The 22,317-nt window shown below is 41.7% G+C and overlaps 1 protein-coding gene across 19 annotated transcripts in view; it reads right to left on the bottom strand.

Moving 5' to 3' along the window:
* Positions 1–22,317, bottom strand: part of DOCK10 (dedicator of cytokinesis 10) — a 168,066-nt gene that overhangs the window by 81,268 nt on the left and 64,481 nt on the right. For 7 of the 19 annotated variants that reach the window (XM_068200933.1, XM_068200928.1, XM_068200934.1 and 4 more), the window contains exons 2-3: positions 8,872–8,991; positions 1,212–1,301 (exon numbers count right to left, since the gene is read on the bottom strand). In XM_068200933.1, coding sequence (XP_068057034.1) covers positions 1,212–1,301; positions 8,872–8,991 — 210 coding nt within the window. Of the gene's footprint in view, positions 1–1,211; positions 1,302–8,871; positions 8,992–20,175; positions 20,433–21,241; positions 21,412–22,317 lie in introns of those variants that run through there. The other 12 variants (XM_068200923.1, XM_068200916.1, XM_068200919.1 and 9 more) reach the window with 5 other exon arrangements.

The raw sequence follows: 22,317 nt of genomic DNA, 5'->3' as shown, positions 1-22,317 counted from the left end.
CATAAGCTATGTTATCTTTTAACACTGCTGCCAGATTAACAAAGATGACAAAGTAGGCAGTCTGAGCCGGCAGTAAATTATTATTGCTCTTTTTAGACCTGCTGGAAAGAAATAGGGCCAGCCTGTAAAATGTCACATTGCATACAAGTCAACAGCTACATTTCTGCCTAATTTTGGACTTAATGATTTCTAATCCTGGTTTTGCCTGTGACTGACTTTCCCTCCACAGTTTCCTCTTGCAATTAAAGTGCATATGAAATACTTTTTTCAGACCAGAAGTGAAGTGTGAAAAATCCCAATCTGTGAAAAAAAGGCTGTGAACCATCACATTATGGGCTAATCATAAGTACTTGGAATTTAACTCCTTCTCAAAGCTGGCTGAAAATTTGGTTTCATAAACCTGTTTTGTGAATGCAAATAGTGAGCTATATTGCACATCTATAATGAAAGATGGGAATGTTCTGGGGACCATCTAAAGTAAATTCCTTTGAACACTGCAACCAGCTCCTCTAAAGTCCTTCAAAATGATAAAACTAGTGACAGCATGAAATATTCCTGAGGCAGCAGGATGAGAAATCTTCTACAATCTGAGATCAGGTATGGAAACAATACAACCAATAAGGGGTTTTTAAAGATAGAGCAATTTTTGACTCCTGGTGGGCCTCTAACTTTAAAGGAAGAACTTGCTGAACTTTCTATTATGGGAGAGTGAAACAGACTCTAAATACTGACAATAAATATAAATCCCTATGCATCCTTCACAATGCACCTACTCCTCATATGTACACCTCCAAATGAGATACATACCTTGTAATAACACCTAGGAGTCTAAACCAGTGCCAATTAGCTATCTATTTTTGGAAAGGTATCAATATTTTCAAAGTGCAAAGCACATGCAGATCACTGATCATTAGCAGTGATGTAAAAATGCCAACATCAATATCAGTGGACTAGTGGTGACAGAGAACGCAGCTGGAAAACTGTACAATGACAGGCCAATTCAGTGCATTTACATTTTTTCTAGATACAAACACCTCACAACAGGCAACTGCAGACATGCTGTTAACCCTCCCCCCTCCTGGGGGGGCCTGGCCTTCAAAATTCAAACCTGATTCAAACCACCTAAAGCATATTAAAAGAAAAAAGATGTTCATTATAAACATAGCAAACCTCCCCCAAACTCTTGGTTTCATTTAAAATTAGATACTCACCTCTCTAACAAATAAATTTTCTGCTTTTTGTTCTGCATCTTCAGGTACAGAAGGATACAGCGTCCTGATTTCCAGTGAAATTGTGTCTATCTGACAATAAACAAAAAATATGCAATTTAGTCAAAGCCAAACAGAAGAGCAGTTTTGTCTTAGGAAGAGGTTAAGAACCTGGTTATCATGGCTTGCATTTTTCAGTTTGTCGTGCAGCCAACACACATGCATACCAACAATTGCAACCCAGCTCCTGCCCACACACACTATTCAATACTATCAGCTAAGGCATTAATTACAAGCAAGAACAGTGTTCAAGTAGATTTCTGGGAATAAAACTGTTCCAAGTAAAGTTCCTTCAGTCTCTGAGGTTTCTGATAAAAAAAAGTCACGTCTTCCTTACATCCTCTCCCAGACATACATGCCAAATCCAACAGTGATACTTGCTTCCTCCACTTCCCTTCTCCACCTCATGCCTTTTTGGCGAGGAATGTGCAGACAGAACTAAAAGCTTTGACTCTTTTGAAAGGAGAAGAGAAGCAGAGTCACCCCAGGAAGCTGTAAAAGGAGTGCCACAGGACAGCTCAAGGGCTGGAAAGCAAGGAGAACCAGGCAGCATTTTCTTGGAAGGACATTCCCACCTGTGGGCACGGGCAGCAGGACAGGGCTGACAAGGGACTCCTGGCACTCCCTGCAGCCTCTTCCAGCCTCCACAAATTAAGCCCTTTTTCTGAAAGCAGCTGGCTGAGCTGTCTTACCAGGCTCCAGAGCAGGAAACCACAGAGAGAAGTGGATCTCCTGAAGTTCTCCACAAGGAGCCAAGCTTCTCTTGGCTTCCAGCAGGCCAGCAAGAGGCCAGGGCCACCAGCAGTGCCTGTGTGACCAGGGCACTGTGCTGGGGTCGGCCAAGGCAGCCACTTCACAGAAGGTTCACAAGAGGAAGCTTAGGGGTATTTTCAATCAACCTACAGATCTGTCACGCTCATTTTCTGTGCCATAAGAGGAGAAAACCAAAATCAATGCCCAGCAACCCAGATTATGCTCTCAGTTACAATGGAGTAACTCTGTCATTCAAGATAGCCAAGGACTGAAACCCAGAAAAATCTGGCCATCCAAACACATTTTCTCTTCCATTACACAAAGACACGAATTCCAGAGGAAGGCCTGTGGCATGCAACTTGCCTAATATGAAGAATTACCACGTACTAATTTAATGAAGCAGCTTGCAGTACCTACTGCATCCCTGGAGGCTCTCCTCCATATCCTCACCCTCAGACTAAAAGGTGATGTTTTCTCTCCATAAACTGAAGCACCCAAACTCTACACAACAAGTGCCTGGATATTATTGCCTGCATTTTTTCTTAGAGCTTACATGAGCCACTCTGATTTCCCCCCATCACTTTCCACATGTGTGGTAATGAAAAAAAGCATGTATCACTCAGGCAGAAACATCATGGGATTCCCCAAACTTCTGCTTCATCTGGAGAGCTCAGGATACAATATGACTAAACCATGGCTCTCACAAAACATGATGGGGGCCTCATAGACACCAGAAAGTGAAAAAAATCCCATTGTTCTGACAAACTGAGCACCGTTTTTTACATGTGGGTTCCTGGGCTCTACCCAGCTGTGTTACCAACACCTGCATGAAGTGATTTACACAATCATTGAGCCTATGAATAAAAGAGACAAAAGACAGAGAAGTATGAATTTTCAGGCCATGCTTAGTAATAGATGTCTGAATTCTTGGTTGCTTAGGGACTTCCCAGCAGTACTCACAGTCTCTGAAATGCACCTTATTCCTCTTACTTCACACATACGTGACATTTTAAGCAGTAAAGTTTTTTGAGCAGTCGCGACAAGACACAATCCCTGAGCACAGCTGCAAAGCCAGGGGTGCCCCTGTGGCCCACAATATGGAGCTTTTTCCAGAGCTGGGCCCTGTAGCCACAAGGCACCATCCTCCCAGCACACACAGCACTGCTGAAGAGCCACTGCTCTCCCCAGACTGAGGCAGACTGGGAGGCCACAGAAGAGATGTAATGCACCCTGCATCTCACACTGACCCTGCTTCAGAGAGCTGTTCTGCTTGCCCACAGCAAAACTTGCCTGCTCCATGTATTGCACAGAAAGTAGTTTCAAGTAGCGTATTTTAATAGGTAAGACATAGAGCAAGTTAATTTTTTTTACCTAATACAACATTTCTTGTCAACTGATATGAACACACTGACAGAGAGAGCTAATATTTGTCTTTGTGAGGCCATTGTGCCTCCCTCTCCTTACACAGCCTGTTAAAAATATTGTAGCTGAACAAGACAGATAACCCAAGCCCACTGGGTCCCCCACTGTCCTTCCCAAAAAGTCTGCACTTGAAAGAAAGAACCACAGCCCTACAAACCTGAGAAATTAGGTAACACTGGGCTTGTTGCCTTTGTAGACTCTGACAAAGAATATCACAGGTTTATTTACAAAGAATTGGGACATGGAAAATGTTGCATATTGTTATATTTAAACTTGCGTTAAAAACTACAAAGCACTTCCCTTCTGAGAACTGGTTATGTTTAACCACTTAGCTACAAAAGCTTGGCCACAAAGGCTCTTCCTGTTCATAGATGATTACTTTCAAAGTTAAATGCACTTAGAGGCTGACCAGGCATGGCATTATTCACCAAAACTGCTTTATTCAGAAAAGAACTAAATTGCAACAACAGAATATATGCTTCTGAAACAGTCATCCAAAAAATCAGAGATTTTATTTAGAGAATTCAGTATTTATAAATGTGCTGTGAATTTAGCCTAATTTTCTAATGTTTAGGCAATCATGGCAATTGTTTGTTCAACCCAGAGACCAATTACCCTCTCATTTGTGCATGCAAACTGTGGTAATCCAATAATGCAGGTATCAGCCTAGAGTACTCAAGTCTATAATTCTTCTGAATTATTTTTAATTTATTTTATATAAATATCCTATATCTAACCATGATTTCTGGCATTGCCAGGCTGTCTCATCTGTATAAGCTGTTGGCCCCAGGTGTTGGAGCTCTAAGGTGCAATTTCACTAAGCACCTTCTCTTGCCACATTCAACTTCTACAGTGAAGCACAGAAGTTAGTACTGCTCCTTCTCAAACGCTAATTAGGAATAATGTTTTCAGGCAGTGACTACTTCCCAGTGGCATGGTGAATTTAGCATTTGAAAATGGAGTTCAAACTCCATTAGCCATTTCAAACATTTTCAGTCTCAATCTATTCCAAACAGCTTTTAGACTGAAAGAACGTTAGCAGTGCTTAAATCTTTAGAGGGATGCAGCAACAACAATGATATTTACTTCCTGCAAAGGCTGCCCTTCAGAGAGACCTAACCACACATGGGCTGACATGTTCCTCCCTGGTAACGCTCAAGTTCAGGCTCTCTAAAGAAAAGCTGCTCAGCCCCACTTTCATCCAAGTAAACAGATTTACTAAATGTTACCAAAACATGCAATGACATAGTCCATCAAAATAAAAAAGAAGGCTAAGATGCAACTATGCTGTACAAATACCACGGTGCAGAGGCTGCTGTGGTACAGGGCTTGCTGAGAGGCTGCAGTCCCAGCACAGACATCACCGCCTGTGTGGGGCCAAGGAGAAAGGAAAGCAGGAACAGAGCACATTTCAAGGACAGATTTTGCCCCATCACTCCCTGAATCACATTCAGTGTGAGCAGCTATGCTTTGCCCACAGCTTGCTTTGCTGATTGTATTAGCTCTCTCTACTTAAACAGTTGGAGTGCTTCCCTAGGAGTCCATATACCTCTCATTGTCCTGCTCCTGCCAGCCCATGCAAACTTGCATGTCACGGATACCCATAATCTCATTTATCATGAGAGAAACGGACTCCATTTCTGCTCCTCTAACAATGAGCAGATACTCACATGGAAAGTGGGAGCTAAATCATGTGCTATTTGAAATAACTCATGATTTCACCACTGTAACTCTTCCGACCTTAGAAATAACAGTCAGGCTTCTAGGGTTTTTTCCAAGGATGCTCCAAGACCTGCACTTCCATCTGCCCGATTGCACACATGTATCATGTTAAGAGACAGTGTCCTTGTCTTGCTCCCTCCCCTTACAGATGCATCTGGTTCTGTTATGAACTTCTGTATCCAAATGAACAACTTTTGTCCCTGCACAGCATCTAGAAAGCAGAGGTTTCACAACCTGAAAAACAGAGATTTTGACTTTTGTTCAGAGCTAAAAATAAGAAGCTTGGAAACAATCATGCCTGCAGTGATGGCAGGTACAGCAATTTCACAACTCAGCCCCTCTTCTTTTAAGGCCTCCGTGATGCTTAGAGGGAGCAGGGCTCCAAAGAGTCAGGAGCATATCAGACTGAACTTCAATAGGTTTTGCATTATGCAGGCAAGTTTTACCATCTTACACCTGTCCTAAATTTAGGCAATGAATTATTGTTTCTATTGCAGGTTGAAAACCAGGCATTCAGCCATATTTATACAAATAATTCAAAAAAAGTCTGAGTTCCGCTTTTCAAACAGATTTAGGAAAGTCATATGTGAAAAGGAGGAACAAATTTTCATGATCCAGAGAGTTTAACATGCTTTTACACCATACAAATTTAAGTGACTATTAAATACTTTAATCTACCTTTTTAATACAATTAACTTATATTTATCAACATAGTATTGACATATTTACCTACTAAATCTCCACACAAGAAAAGCTATTAGCAAAGGAGTGCTGATCCTTCCAGCACTCCTTGCCACTAAGGAAGAACAGCAGTGATTTTAAGCAAGACTTCTGATCTTGCAGATTTGAAAAGAGCCTGCTGGGTGTTCGGTAAATTTCCAAAGGATGGAAGAAAAGATAAACAAATACCTATGAAAGGATATACAGCATGTATTTTGTTTGGATGTATGGCAGTGCTTAGGAGCAAAAGCACAGAGGTATGACAACAAATCCAGGTAACACTAAGATGTCAAAAGTTAAAGGTGGGAGTGAGACCAACATGAAGGAAGGTGTACCACATCCTGCATGGCTTCCTTTCTGGCAAACACAGTGGCGAAGTGAGAAAAAGGAATCCCAGACAGCAGCAGCTCCAGTTGTCAAGAGGAGCATGGCCAGGTTTGGGGAACGCAAGGTGAAGGAAGCACAGCAACCCAATGGTGAGGATGCAAAACTACCAGGATCATCACCAAGCTTTTTATAGGTGCAACAGGAAGCCCATCAACTGCCTCTCGCTACCACCAAGAAGTACAGTGTAAGCTCTGTACTGATGTATTGCTGCAGAAATTTCCACTGGCCATTATTTCACAGCACAGCAACAGAAGGGAAATTTGTTCACGGGATCCAGGAACAGGTGAAAAATGAAGCTGAGCTGGCATGCTTTTTCTGAAATGGAAAATGGACTTTAGGCAGGAAAATGAGTTATAAGGAAGGAATTGCTGGGAAAACAAGAAGTGGAACTGGTGTGAATCAAGTATTTTTAATTTTTTTTAAGGGATTATTAAGCATGGTTACAAAAGAAGTGAAATATCTTTTCCCCAACTGGAATAAAACCAGAGGAGGCATCTGTAATGTATACATCTTGCACCCTTCTGTGGAGATGCTTGGAATGGAGGAATACAGTCTGTCAGGCTCAGATTGATATAAAGAATTCTCTGCTGTTCCACAGACTTCACATAAAATGTTGGAAATGACCAACAGAAATCTTATGAGAGTAACAGCATTCTCTTTGAATGCAAGTCAGAAAGAGAAACAAATCTGAGATGAAACAACAGCTACAATAATTCACCCATAGCTGACGTATGTGGTGAACACGACAGATCCAAAAATAGGAAATCATTATTAAAAGCAGAATTTTCTCCTATGTTCACAGCTTCAGCCAACCCTTTTGGCTAGGGTTTTATTCTGAAGAGACTTTTGCCCACAGGATGTGCTCACCCACAGGCCCAAATTGGGGCTGTATCAACACTGAGACATGAAGTCTGCAGCAAGTGTAATCATTAGCAGTTAAACAGAGCTGGCCACCATTTCCTCGGGCTTTATCACATTAAATCCCACTCAGAGCCAGCCTGGGCACCTCCTAATTCAGTCAGACGTGGATCTCTTTCTACTCAATGGCTGACCCAGACTTTTGTGCTCAGGTAATATTTCAGCAGGAGGGATCAGGACTGTAAATAGATACTTTGCAACTGGAAAATCTGCCTGGGACAAAAGCCCTGCAGTCCTGTCTGGTGACATAGGCTCTTGCCACTGACACTGACTTCAACAGGAGAAAACAAACATGAGAGAGCTTCATTGCAAGGACATGGACCCTACCTATCAGGGCTTTGGATCGTCTGTGAGTACAGATCACCTCTACCATGCAACTACCTCTCTCATCTGTCTTAGTCCATTTTTTATTATTATTTTTTTGAATTCAAATAGATTATGCCAAATAGCATAAGCATAACACAGAGGAAACAAAATAGAACTAGCTTCTAAAAATCCAGGCAACGACTGCTCAAAATAAAATAAGGATATGAAAATATGCTTGACAGACAGAGGTCTTCAGCAGCAGGACAAGATTCTTCTTTCACTGAGAAGATTTGGTCCATGGACTTGAGCTCAGCTACTCTAAATCAAAGAGCTCAAGGGCCTTGTGACAGCATACAGTATGCCTAGTCAGCTTTGTAATGCTAAGTTTCAATTTCATAAATTGACAAATGTGCAAAATGGATAAAGGAATTAACATTAAAGAGGAAATCTATTCTGTTTAGCTTCTCTCAATCCCATGAGCACATTAACTCAGTTAATGCCACCAAGGAAATAGAGCCATTTAGTAAAACAAAGCAGTCAATTAGATTAAGCTGCCCTCCTAGGACAGTACCAGTGCCATGAGCTGATGGGAAGGGCCCTCACAGAGCAGTTACAATTGGTCACAAATTGAAATGTCTTTCCATTACAGAATGCCTATTCATCAAAACCTAAATATTATACAACGATAGGGTGATTTTGCAGAAGTTGCTGCTCAAGGCAGGCAATGTGCCCGTGCACTTGCCTGGCAACACAACTCCCCAGGCACCCTTCTGAGCACCCCAGCACTGCCCCTGGAGAGCTGCCTGGGCCTCCAGGCTCTCAGCGTCTGCAGTTTGCCAGGAGAAACAAGGGGAAGCCCAGGGTGAGGTCAGGCAGCTCCATGGCTGTGGGCTGGGGATCCACTGCTCCTCAGTGTTCCACCATGAGAGCTTTCCTCAGCACCAGAGACTCTATCTAGTGGCCAAATACATCAAACAGAAGAGGATCAGAAGTTACAGATTAAATTAGACTATAATACTATGGAGAGATTCTAGGACTGGCCAAACTAATACTGTGCTGAGCAAACAGACAAGTATACATCACAGAATAACATGTTTTGTGGATTCCTGAATATCTGTATCTGGGAACAAACAGGCCTTCAAACTTTATCTAATCCTGAGCAGTAAAGACATGCATATATAAATATCAGAGGAAAAAAAAACCCAAACAAAAGCCAAGTGAATTTGGTGGGAGGGAATTATGGCATTATGCATGAGTTCAGAAAATCTTAGAGAGGCCTTGAATAATTTCTGGCTCTCCCTCCAGCAGTGGAGATTAAATAAATGAACAAAACAAACCTAAGCAAAGGAACAACACATATTTGCCTTGTACTTACTGAAAAGTCATCATCAGGGAATAATATCAGATCCTTAAACTGGCTGTCCCCAATATTTTTTTCGATCTCTGTGATAACAGCTTCATAATCCAAAGGCTCCAAGAGTTTGGGTTTTTCCTGCTGTGGGAAAAAAGAAAAGATCAGGTGATCTCTCGACACATAAATTTGCTTTTCTCCCCCTTCATAAACTGAGGTCTGTGGCATTTTTGCTTTTGCACACCAAAGCATGAATAACTTCTCCTTTCATTCCATTTTGCTCAGCTTGTCACATCTGAGCTCATGCCATGAGAGTGAAGTGAGGAAGTTGGGCCACTTGTGAGAGCCACTCTCCATCTCAAAACTTCAGAGCAATCTGCCAGCTCATTACAGAGACTGAAACCACCATGTTAATTAACCTGGAAGCCTCAGGAATTCTCTCTTTCTTTCTTCATAAATACATCAAGAAAACTGATGGACACAGTTTGAATTGAACATAGATAGGACTTTGGGCTAATATGTTTCAGAATAAGAAACCTACTTATTTCTTCACTGTCTTACACAATTCACCTTTTGAACTGCTGGCAGCTTGTGAAAGGCACCATATTGTTTTACTTGGTAATAATCCAAGGTTATTCTCCTGGGATAAACTATCTGGCATCCACCTCCACAGCTTCTCTTGTCAGAAAGCAGGACTAGTATCATCATAGCAGAACTACTATTGCCTGAAACAGCAGTAAAGTAAGAAACCACCAGAGGAAAAAGGAAAGTCACAGTGTCTTGAAATACAACCCAAAAATAGAAAAAGAGAAGCCTGCCTGACATGCTAGAATACATTAAACAAATCAAGAGTCGTGTACTAGAGTGAGAACATTTGCTCAATTCAAAGATGCAAGCATCAGGAAGAGTGAATGAGAAAGGGCAAGAGAATTGCCAGAAGGGATGGAAATGAAAGTGATGAGAGAGAAGAAGGACACTAGTGGAAAGCAAATGCAGAAATATATACTCTCTTAGTCTGATTCAAAAGAGGACATTAGATAAGTAGTATTTTATCCACTGGTCTTTCATTGGGCTATCAAAATTGTATAAAATTTTCCTGTCTTCCCTAAATCAAAACCAAGGTGTATTGAAAAAGAAATCTTTGGCATCTCCATAAAACAAATTTCTCCAATAAGATTGTCCATCATATATGATTTTACCTGTCTCATCCATGTATGGTCCCTTATACATATAATAATTCAAATGTAATAGTCCCTCTCTCTTTTGACTTTGTCCTAGAAAGTTCTTGTTTATTCTGTAATCACAGTAATCTCAAGATCCTTTATGAACATTGTTTCCCTTCTATATTGAGTCCAAGACTACCCTTGGCATCAAATGCATCTATGAATAGCTTAATTAAGTATCAGTAACACAGCCACACAAATTAGATTAAAACAGGAATACACATGTTCTTAGAAAATTATTCAATTGCTGAACAGCTGCTGCAAGAATCACAAAATAACTCAGGACCTCTGCAGGTCATCTACTCCAACTTTGATGCTTAAAGCATCAAAGCTCCACCAAAGTCTGGCAAGGCAATTAAAAAAGTTAGAACTGCTCCTTCAGCAGTTCAATCTATGACCTCTCTTCTTGATCTATTAACTCTCACACTTCCATTTGCACACTTAAGAGTAATAAACTTCTAAAAATCATTGCTATTTAGCATTCACAGGCCACAAGCACTATCTACTGATGCTGAGACATTAAAGGATTATAAAAGACAGGCAAGATCAACACGTAACAGTAACAAATCAAAGAAAACTACTTTAATGTTTGATTTAGATTCTGTGACAGGACTAGATTCTGGTTTTGTGATGTCCACTTAAGAAGGAGCCCTACTAGGACATAAGACTTCATATGATCCCAGCCACATCACCTTAAGCTGTCCCAAGCCAGTACTTAGCCCTGGCCTGCCCCAGCTGCCACACAATGATCCAGCCCTGCTCAAGGAGCTCTTGGGCTGGCTCAGTATCAGCCATATCCCTTAGGGAGGTCTCTCTCTGTCTTTTGCTGACAGTGGCTCCCCACAGGAACTTAACGGGGTCATTTGGCCATGTCACCATACACAGCTTGCTCTCATTCCCTTCCAAACTGTGTTAAGTCACTGCAGTATCTTTTTGACAGGAGTTTCAGACTTTTTGTCATTAAACCTGTCATTGCATCTATTTATTAAATATTACTTCATAAACATACATTTCAGGGAGTTAGAACCATGAAGAGAAAACACCAGTGCACACTGAGTGTACCATCTATGCTGTACCACTGATTTTGGTAATGATACCTAGGCCTGAACAAAGTTAATTCAGTTCAAGTTCAGCAGAAAGCAAACTTGTAGTAGTGCAATTTCAGCAGGGAACTTTATAGCAACCATTTACCAGAAAACTCCAAGTAAAAGAAATATATGCACTGACATTTATGAGGCACCAGTGCTTCACACAGGCATTTTTCCTATGTAGTGGTTTCACTAAAACATGAACATCTTTTGCAGAAAATCTGTGACATTGACTACACTGATAACTCTCCCTTCCCAGAGCTGATACTGTCAGGCTAATGATTCTGCAACATCTCAACTCTTAGTAAGACAGATACGCCACTGAAATCATAAAATGTCTGCTCTCCAAAACAAGACATTTGTCAACACAATCTCAGTCTTGCTCAGATGCTCCTTGGAAACATCAGGAATGTCAGTTTTCAAAATCTCCTAAAAAACATTAAGCAAACAAATGACATAAGTAGTCACCTTCCTATTGAAGTTGTAGACTAGGGAAGAGCTGGGAAACCCCAGAAATCTTGGGACTTCCCTTGAAATACGGGGAAACCCCATAAAAATGTGTAGCATTTGCAGGTTTTCTATGCCTGTGGAAACCACCCTTTTTGCTGGGGCTGACAGAAGGAAGAGGTATTCCTTCTTCCCCCTGGAAATCCCAGTAAGGTTGGGGTGAACGCAGCTACATCCCCTCCAAAATTAATACTCTGTAGATGTTGGGGTGCGAGTGGAGGCAGGGTAAGCTATGCCACATTGCCCTCTCTTTGCTCTTCAGAAACCAGCAATGCTCACAAAGCCATTGCTGAAAGCTGCTCTAACACTCCAGGGGGAAACTTCTCCTTGGCAGTTGCAAGGTCATTTACATGAGACAAAAATACAGCTCGAGAAAACCCCAAAGCAGAGGAACACAGCAAGCATGAACATCACAGTTCCCACAGCACTAATTCTCCTACTCTCAGTGCTGCAAAGGGCATGATCTGATGGAAGCATTTTAACAGATGTTAACAGATAAGTCTTTGGAGAAACATTACACATCTGAACTAAATACAAGTAGATATGACATTATCAAACCTACTGCAAAACTTTTCACTGAAGCACTTCAATATTTATGCCGATGTTTTTCTCTGATGCAATAAAAATTACATTCTTCCTTCCACGTCAGTACAGCAAAATCCTGTGTAAAATGCAATACTGTATTATGCCAGCTTCCATAAATCATAGATGCAAGTAATAGCCCATCCTTGTCAATACACTGGCTGCAGAGATAATTTAGTCCATTCCCTGCCAGCATCCAGCATGATAGTGTAATAACATGATGCCTCTCTCCATCAATTCTGCATGTTCTTACAGACCATAATACTGCTCTGTGGACACTGACTCCATCCTCTGCAGAGCCAGTATTTTGGACTTGGCAAAGCTCAGCAGTGCAATGCTCATGCTGCAGTTGTGATGGGAAGTGGCAGCTGGTAAGTTAGCAGCTTATCTCTGCTGGTGTGGGGTCGCTGCTCGGTTTTTTTCCTCCCAAGCAGACAGAAGCAGTGATGTTTGGATTAGCAAATTCCTCCCTGCAAGCACTAGCAGAGATCTGTAAATGAGTGGGGGTGATTTAAAGCTAATTTAATAACCACAGCACTGCCTCTTCTCAATTTAACTTGTCTGTTCTTTTTGGAAACAGGCCAACCTGGCAATCCGTGCCAAAATCAAATTATGCTGGCTTGGATTTCTGTAATGCTTTTTATATTCCCTATCTCAAGTGAGTAATGAATTTAGTTGTGCTGAAATGGTTGTGAATACATCTAGTAAAAAGCCACTCTCTGACTCCTCACCTGCTACAACATTCTCAGCAGCACCATTTACTTCACACCCCAACAGTGTAGTGTAGCTTTGCATGTTGTTGAGCCAGCTTTTCCACACTGTTTTGGAACACTGGAGAGATGTTAAATCAGAGCCAATGCCATAAGAGGACAATATAGTTCCACAGGGGTGAAACCAGCCAGATTCTACCAGTGATATATGGCTTCATTGCCAGCATCTTCTGGTCTAGGTAAAAAAAGATTATATTTCCCAGTAGTAACTACCCAAAATATCCCCATAAATGATATTACAGAATTAAATATGGTACTTGATTTGACTCCAGATGCACAGACATTTTACACTGATGCTAGTACCCATCTTTTCTTCATAATTATATCTCACCCTCCTAAAGTTGCATTTCCGTGAACACTCTCTGAAGGAGGAAACAATGTAAAAGAGACCAATAGTCTCTGAACAGTCATCCCAAGAACTTCCCCATTCTAAAAATAAGCTAGACTAACTTATGATTTCTGTGCTTTAGTGTCAGATTATTCTGACACCAAATCATGAATATCTAGAATTTATTGATTTTAATAGAGATGTTTAAATTAATTCCTTCTCTTCCATACAAAAGGAAGAAAAAAATTAAGGAAACAGATAAACAGAATGAAGTTAAGTTGATGGACTTCATTTACCTGGACTTCAGTTACCCTAACCCTATCTCTGTGACAGGAGGACCCATGCTCATAGAGTCAAAACTACTTTGATCGCCAGATTGATCAAGATCAAGCAAGACTCAGATTTTATATTTTATCCAAGCTATGGCTTGTCAAAAATGACAATTCATTCTAATATACATTTGAAATACTGAAATGGGTACATAAAAGAGAAAAGGCCACTTACGAAAACAACACCATTGCCTTCCTTCATTTTTTTAGACTTCTTAATGATATTATGAACCAAACCCAATCCCACCAAAACTCACAACAGCAAATTAAACTGCTTTCTAGGATGAGACCAACATGAAATGTTTCTCACACTCCTTTGTTCTTCTTTTCCTTTCCCCAGTTAAACACTGTGTCTCTGATATAGCACGTCTTTCTATGTTTTCATATGGTTAATATATGTAGCTAATTATATTCCACCAGGGCAGGCCAACTTCAATGGAATATTTCTTTGCCAAGCCTGTCCAAACTGAAGCTAAAGAACAGTCAGAACTCAATGACTTTTGGAGAAAATGTGGCATAAAGGCTGAATTTAACCCTGCCTCAGATATGCCAGAGATCCAGCATGCCCAGCAGTTCTGAGATGTGCTACCTGCAGCTGCCTGAACACTCAAGGAGCTGAAGCTGTAAAACAATTTGGGTCTCACAGAGTTGCCAAAGCTTTTGCATTTCTGTAGAACCAATGTATGTCTCTATTCACAGGGCAGCAGAGCAGTTTGGTGCCTGGGGAGAATTCCACGGGAAGGATATCTCCATTCGGTGCACCTTTTCCCCACCAGATCATGGGTGAGCAGCCCAAGATCCCGTGTACTCCTGGCAGGGAATCCCATGGCAGCACTTGTGTCCAGGGGAAACAGACAGCACAGCCACTCTGGGATTAAGGGGTTCCCAAGAGCCTCAAGCAGCTGAGCTGGGAGTGACAGGAATCACCCACACAAAATGCTTCACCCCACAGGCCTGCCCTCCCTCTGCTCCCAACACACTCTGCATCATGTAACAGATTTCCTTTAAGGAAAATAAGTTTTGCATTTCAAGCAGAGGGCAGGCAATTCAAGGGCTGCAAAAGGTATCTGGAGTATGGATCAGGAGGCACAGCCTGAACCAGCAGGCAGACGGTCTCTCCTTTTGATTCAGATCTCCTCTTCTTTATGACTGCTTGGCCTGTTCTGCATCTATTTACAATCAACAAACTCTCTGGCCACATTACAAAGGCTTCCTTTGGCTCAGTATGTGATTCACAGTCAACAAATTTATTAAAATTAGTGGCACAAATAAAATTTTCTTTGACACACCCCCTCCCACTTTAAAATACATTCACTTGTCAAGTCCAAAATGTTTAATTTATCATGACTTTCAGTAAACCTTGGAGAATTGCACTTGGAAAGAATCCAGTCAGGGTGGTACAGAACAACTAATATACTTTTCAGTGTCAGCACTGAAGCCAACATTCCAATAAATTTCATTAAGGGGATTTCCAGTTCCCACACGATTCTGCTAGAGAGAAAAATCACAAAGAATTACAAAGAATCCAACCCCTAATTCCTAGTGCTTCAGAAATTACTTGGCAAAATGCTATAGTACCCATCAGCTCAAGCAGAGCAAAAGAAAGGAAACCCATTGAAGACCCTTCTGGGAATAACAAAAGTGAGAAGTAATTTTCAATCTTTAAAGCCTCTTTATTCAAAGAAAATCCTGATACCAGTAAGTGACCTGCTTGACTAAATGAGACTTTGTACAAATACAGCTGGGATAGGATGAATCCTAATTGCTTACATTACCATTGTTTTGTGGATCCCAACCTATGTAAGTCTACTTTGTATTATGTTCCAGCTTTAAAAATTACTGTAAGAGAATTCACTGTGTCTTGAAAAACAGAAACACCTCTCATGTGGACGAGCTAATTCAAAACTTTCATGTCAACTGATGGTCCAGCTGGAGCCCTCGGAGCCCTCAGTGGCACACGGAGCTGCTCCAGCACGGCAAGTGGCCAGGGCTAAGGCTGCTCAAACCACAGAGATCTGCTCTCAGGCAACTGGGCGTGACCCACTCCTTCTAGTACCTCTTGTTTCTCAAGACAGAACTTATTGTACCTTTCATTATGAAATTTGAAAGCTCCAGCCCTCATAAAACTACCGCCCTCATGGTTAAACTGTGGAAGCCACACAGGATTGTTGGTTCAGCAAAGCATCCAGCTGGGGGGTGAGAAGAGATGCTTTGTGCTATGTTTGACTTAGTCATATGCATTTCCTGAATTCTGCTTCCCAACCATGACTGTGCACCTGGCATTGCAGCCTTGTGACTCTGGAATGTCCATCTTCATGGACTAGCACTTGTCCTTTTAGACAGTTAATAAAATTATCAGTACAATCTGCAAAAAACATTCAGGGTAACATGGCAACAACTTACTCATTCTCTCTGCTTATGCACTATCTTGAAACTCTCCTTAGGAAGATTAAAAATTTTCATTTAATCATATAACTATTAAAATCAGCCACTAACAAGAAAGTGCTAAGTTTTAAATTTGGATTTAACTGGTTGGCTTTTCAAAATATCAAGAATAACAGCTTCTAAATAGTGAGGACTTCTGAAGCCTAGACTAAATATTTGCCCATAGGTCACCTCAGGGGAAAAACAAGAAAGTTTTGTAAAGCATCATAAGGGTTTTTTAAATATATAATTTACATAGACCTCTAACCTAGCAACACTCAGCCACTTTCTCTCCCCTTACCTAACTTAACCTGGAAAAAAAAAGTGCAGTTTTAGCAACAAAAGGCTTTCTTTGAATCTATCACACAGAATCTATTCATAAAGAAAGCAAGCAAAAGCCAAAGACGCAATTCACTGCTCTTCATGCAGGCATCTGAAGAGACAGGTAGGATACGGTGGAAGCGACTGGGCAGAAGGAATGGGAACTGTGGCAGAGCAGAGAGGAGCTGCCAACAGAGCTGAAGGGTTCTGCTCAGGCACTTGCCTCGTCAGTGATTACTTCAGTCCAGGGGAGAAAAAGGGCATAGTCCTGCCCTGTGCACCACAAAGAGGATGCTGAAGTGAGTCTAGTTCAACTTTTCTGGGGATATGCTTTGCTTCATGTCTGCTTCTTCCAGCACAGTTGCAGGTGGGCAGAGCCCCAAGCAGAAATGTTAACAACACCAGCCTGAAAACTGCATGCAGTGGATTTGACCAAAACTTGTCATCTTCCAGTATAAAGTTTGTGTAAACAGCACTTCTGAGTCTGTTGGAGCATGCATGCACACACATACAAACACACACACATATATATGTAAAACTTCACATAGACAGTCTTTGTAGGCTCAGGAAATTCTACATTTAAAGAGAAGATACTCCCAATTTTTGCCCTTAAGCAGCACTCCTAGCAGAGGCAGAAGCCCAGCTTTGACACCTATAGCATCTACACAGCGATAACAGAAGTGAATAGAGCAACAGGCAAACTGGTCCCCTCCTTTCGTGCAAACTGGATGAATTAGGGAGACCCATGGTTATCAGTGTACAGGTCCAGGGGAAGTACAAAAAGAAGGATGTGCCAGGAATTCCTGCCTCATCCACCCCTCCCCAAGGTTCATCCAGCACAAATCTGCTGCTAAAATGGGGTAGATTTTACATAACACCATGCGCAGCACAGGATTGTCTTTAAAACGGTTTTATTTACTTTGAAACTTAAGATTTCTTTTTAGCAGACTTTGGTTTTAGAATACATAGAAGAGTTTGTTTTTCAAGGACTGAAGGGAAAGCTCTGTCCATTAGATCACACTCTGATGCTAAAGACTTTGATCACTATTGTGTGTCTGATGAAGTTGCAACGCAGCGCAAAGGCAAACATCCATTGTTCATTTTCCATTAAAACCTAAAATTTAGATTTATGAAGACCTAGACATGTCGACTAAGCAAACAACTGTTTTGAAAAGGGCTCAACCACTTCAGAAGCCCCTGAAGCAAGACAACAACAAAAATGTTTGCATTAGCTCTAAATAAACTTTTCAAAGATATCATTTAACTTCTAGAGTACTTAGAAATAAGTCACTGTCCCATGGGGCAAATCTCATGTATGGCGTTCTGCTTCATTTTACTCTGTGAATATACCTCTTTCTCTACTAGCACTATGGCTACTTATTTCTTCACATGTGATAGGTATTTCTCATGCTACATATCTGAGTAAATGATTTTAAGTATTTCCACAGAGGCGTTATCTGTAAAATTAACATCACCTGTACACAACCACTATAAACTCAGCTCTCACAATGACGTTAGACTTGTAACTGTTTCCTTGACATCAACTCCCCTCCCAGTCAATTATCTGGCTATCAATGCATTTACACTCACAGGATGTAAATGAGAGCAAAATCTGGTCAACCACACTGAACTCAATCATCAACCTACTAACAATTAAAGCTAATCAGATAATAATTAGTCTTACCAAAAAAGGAGCTTCCAGCAAATAATATGAGTTAATTGACAGAAAATACAGGTCTAAGAATAATATCTGAAGAAATGCATTCTTTGAGTAAGGTCCCCATACACAAAATCCTTTACAGCTGCAGTGGGAGCTGACATCACTTTGAAATCTGTGTGGAGGTGCAGAGGGCTGATGCATGAAGGAGAGATTGGCTGCTGGTTGATTGCAAAAAGTGCCTGTAGGCCAAAGATTTAACATGCTCCAATTATGAAATATTGGGCAGAAAGACACAGATTGCAAGGCACAAAAGTAAAGCCAAGTGTGCCTGCATTTCCTAAGGGCAAAACAAACTACTGAGAAATACATCTACAGAGTAATATGACACAGTGACCCATCTTAGTCTATCTTATGTTTGAAAAGAACAGAAATCAGCACAGATTCCCCTGCTGAGCTATGTAGCTGACATAGAGGAGCCATCCACGTCAGGGAAAGCACAGCGTGACCCACAAGCTTCTGATGAAACAGGCTTGTTTCCTATTTCCAATTACAGGCAACAGGCCCAGGGTTACAAGTGCTCTACATTTTAGGTCAAACTACAATGCAGTGTTGATATTTCTATTTAGCACCACTAAATTGAATGCTCAGTTTCTGTTATCTGAGGATACACGCAAAAGGGAACAAATATATTCCTCTTTATCTGCCGGCAGGCTGCTGGCTTATTGTTACCATTTGGACTTTATTTCCAGCCATCCTTTCCTGTAAGGCTGCAACCACCTCTGGGAGCACTAATAAAGTCCAGTCAGGATTTGTACAATAATGACAAAAATCTCTCCTCACCAAGATTTAAGAGGGTAAGTCAAGTAAGCAGTGCCTGCCTCCTATCAAAGCTCTGTGAACTGCCAGGGTTAGATGCCTTCAGCAGCACCAGCAGCTGAAAGCAGCTGATTCCCGGGACCCTTGACCATGAAGCTCAAACATGTCATCTTTGACTGCCTGCCAATAGCTCAGGGCAGCAGAAACTACACCATGAAGTAAGCCTTGCCAAAAAGAGCCCTTCCATGTAAAGCAAGTATCCAAAAAGGCAGCTAGTCACAAGCAAAACCCAAACACTACTAGATGAACCACAAACCATCTTAACTGGTGACCAAGTGTTACAACTGCCAAGTTCTTTTCCTTTCTATTTAAAAAAGAAAATGAGAATACTCTTCTTGGTTGTATTATCGCTGATTCTGTTACACTGAACATGCTGAAAAGCCTCAGAAGTGCCCTCTGCATGCACATGCAAATAGAGTAATTGGATAAACAAAACTATGGAAGAAAACCAAACACCTCTTGCCCTGAGGGAAAGGATTAATTGTCTCTTCTTGGGGAAGCCATTAAATGTTTTATGAGCTAAAGTAGACTTTCAAGTGAAGAGAATACACTGAAAACCAGTACTTGCCTAAGACTCCTCAACAGCAGGCTTTAAGCATTTTACCTCTTGCTGTCTGCAGTTTCAATTTCAGCCAGGAAAGTTTAGGTACAGTGCAGTTAATGTGAGCCTCCCAGTGCCCCACAGTTTCAGGAGGTTCAGTCCTGTCCCAAAGCCATCAGTGGCAAAGCTGCTGTGTAGCCCACGGGGAAGAACCTCACCCTAACTTTCCACCAAAGGTTCTGGAGCTTTCTCCAGTGGTCCCCTGCACTGTCTTCCTCCTCTTCTCAGCCTTGAGAGGCGCCCATCACAGATCACAAGCTCTGAAATAGCACAGAGGAACTTTCCACTCCAGAAGCAGCACTTTGAATTTTCAAGGAATTTCCAGGCACTTGCTATAGGTGCCAGAGAGACTGTCAAACACTGCTGCTCTCAGAAGGTTTCTGATCAGCAATGCGAGGCTATAAAAGTCTCCCTAATGCACCCGAGTTCTGTAAACTCCTGAACTCCCTGTGCTTCAGTCTCATTCTCCAGTGCTCAGTCCCTAATCTCAGACTGAATGAGGCTTGGTGACGCCTACATAAACAACAAGCAATAAATCCTACTCTTTCCAAAGTGTAGTCCTAAGACTGCAAGTTCTTAGCCATTGCTCAGAAGAGGTGGAAGAAGGGTGCATACTCACACAGCTTAATCTTTGAATTTCTCCTTGATTCACTCTCCTAATGGTCTTTCTCTTCCTCCGCAGTTCACTGGCCTCCCTTCTGAATCTCCCACGAAAGCTCATTGTATCCGTAGGAATTAAGCAGCCAACAAATATCTGTTTAAAAACTGTGCTCCTATAACCTCCTTCCTTCAGCAGCTTCAGCACAACAACTCGAGGCTGCATATGCTGTTCAAGGGAGAAGTAAGTCTAAAAGTTACATGCTGTATCCACAGTAACTGAACAGAAAGAAGAAGAAAACCAGCAATAACTCATTTCTTCCTGTGAACAACGTTCTGCTATTAAGGTAAGAGCGTCTCATTAAACCATAATACACCCAGTCCCCACCTCTAATGCAAATCGAAATAGGAAGTTGTAGAAAAAACGCTGCAAGTGAACATCTATCTTTGTCTCAAACACCATTACATCCTTTCTCCTCACCACCCTCCCCGATTCGAAAGCCAAAACAGCTGCACTTTTACTTCATGTGTGTGTGTCTGCAAGATAAAAAAAGTCATTCACAGCACAGCTATATCCCACAGAGCTCCTTGGCAGCTGACTTGGACCACAGAGCATGCAGTGACAGATTTGTGCTGCCAGGGCCATCTCTGCTTTTGGACCAAGGTAGCAGTTCCCCTTTCAAAGGAGTGTGAAACACCAATAAGAGGAAGAACCCTGCAAATTTAGGAATTTGCAGACAGTTAAAAAAAGGGGAAAACAGAGAAATTAATATGCTAATGTCCAAAATACATTTTTGGCTTGTAAAAAGCAGGTTTTAGAAGCGCTTGTAACCTGCCAGCTAAGAACTTTCTTGCTTCACACCCTGCTCCCACCTCAGGAGAAGTAAAGCTGCCAGACTGAGCTGCTCCCCAAATGCCCCACACATGGGAAATGCCAGCAGCTCCCCTTGCCCACTACCCCATACAGAGGCAATCCTTGCAGCACCTTGGCAACGTAGAAGCCCTCACTCAGTGCCTCAGAACTGCAGTGGCAACAGGAGCAGTGACATGGCCAGTGAAATTATTCTTAATTAAGGAAGGAGACTCACCCAGTGCTCAGCTGTCTGAAAGCTGGCAGGGCACAAAGGTCTTCTAAAACTGAACAAACTCCCTCAGTGCCCACACATGTGCAGGCACACACAGACCCTTTTCTTCTTTGCTCCAGCTGAGGATTCATCCTGCTGCAGCAGCAATGCTGCACTCCCCTGTGCACACAGCCCTTATGAGGCATGCATTCGGTTTTTATTTTTATTGAGTATCTGTGTGCATAGCTAGGACAAAGGGATCGTTTTTCTGCTTTCTCATTCTGTATTTTTTGCCAACTGGACAATAAGCATCATTCTCACAACTTTTTTGAATTAAGTAATTACTCTGTTTGAGATCTTCAACTTTATCCTGAGCACCATTTTTCTTCCTTTCTAACAAATAATTCTGAGTACTGCAAAATCTAGGAACTCTTTCACACAGTTCTCAAGATTAGTAACATTTGATCCAAAGTAACAAACCTCTGCAGGAGTTCCAAGGATTGTTCCATATCTAGGTTTCCATTCTGGGAGGGCAGAGACACTGAGCCCAGCACATCCTACCCTGAACACTACAAAACCACATCCATCTGACCAGTTGCTTTCCTCTTCCAAAGTTAAAACATGGTGCTACTCTTGAATTAACCCCCCATTTCAGCATTATCTTTGTCATTCAGCTTTGCCTTTGAGAAGATCAACTCTTTTAAACTGAGTGCTACCAGCCTGCTGTGTGATGCCCTAAAACAGATTTCACTGTACTCCTACTCAGTGGTGAAAGGCATCTGTCCGGCCCTAGGAAACAAAAAAGACAACAGAAACCCTTTGCCAAGGTATGCAGACATTTCAAGTAGCTACCAATATGGAAGCACAGCATTAACCAAGCTGGAATCTCCCTTGTTTTCTCTCAAACTATCACGCTATCTCTACTGGAGTCCCTGGTGCCTCTCATGTAACACAGAACGTGGCTGCCAAGACCAGAGCTCCTTGCCAGAAGTTAAATTTAATGCTGGATTCATCAGCTCTGCTGGCTTAACTTTGGGCAGGTATCAGTTCCTCTGAGGCTCCTTTGCTTATCCACTCCTTAACTCAACTGTCACACAGAA

Source organism: Anomalospiza imberbis, chromosome 10, assembly GCF_031753505.1.
Source record: "Anomalospiza imberbis isolate Cuckoo-Finch-1a 21T00152 chromosome 10, ASM3175350v1, whole genome shotgun sequence".
Taxonomy (NCBI): domain Eukaryota; kingdom Metazoa; phylum Chordata; class Aves; order Passeriformes; family Viduidae; genus Anomalospiza; species Anomalospiza imberbis.
Note: the sequence above shows the minus strand (reverse complement) of the source record. Positions and strands in the feature narration are given on the sequence as shown.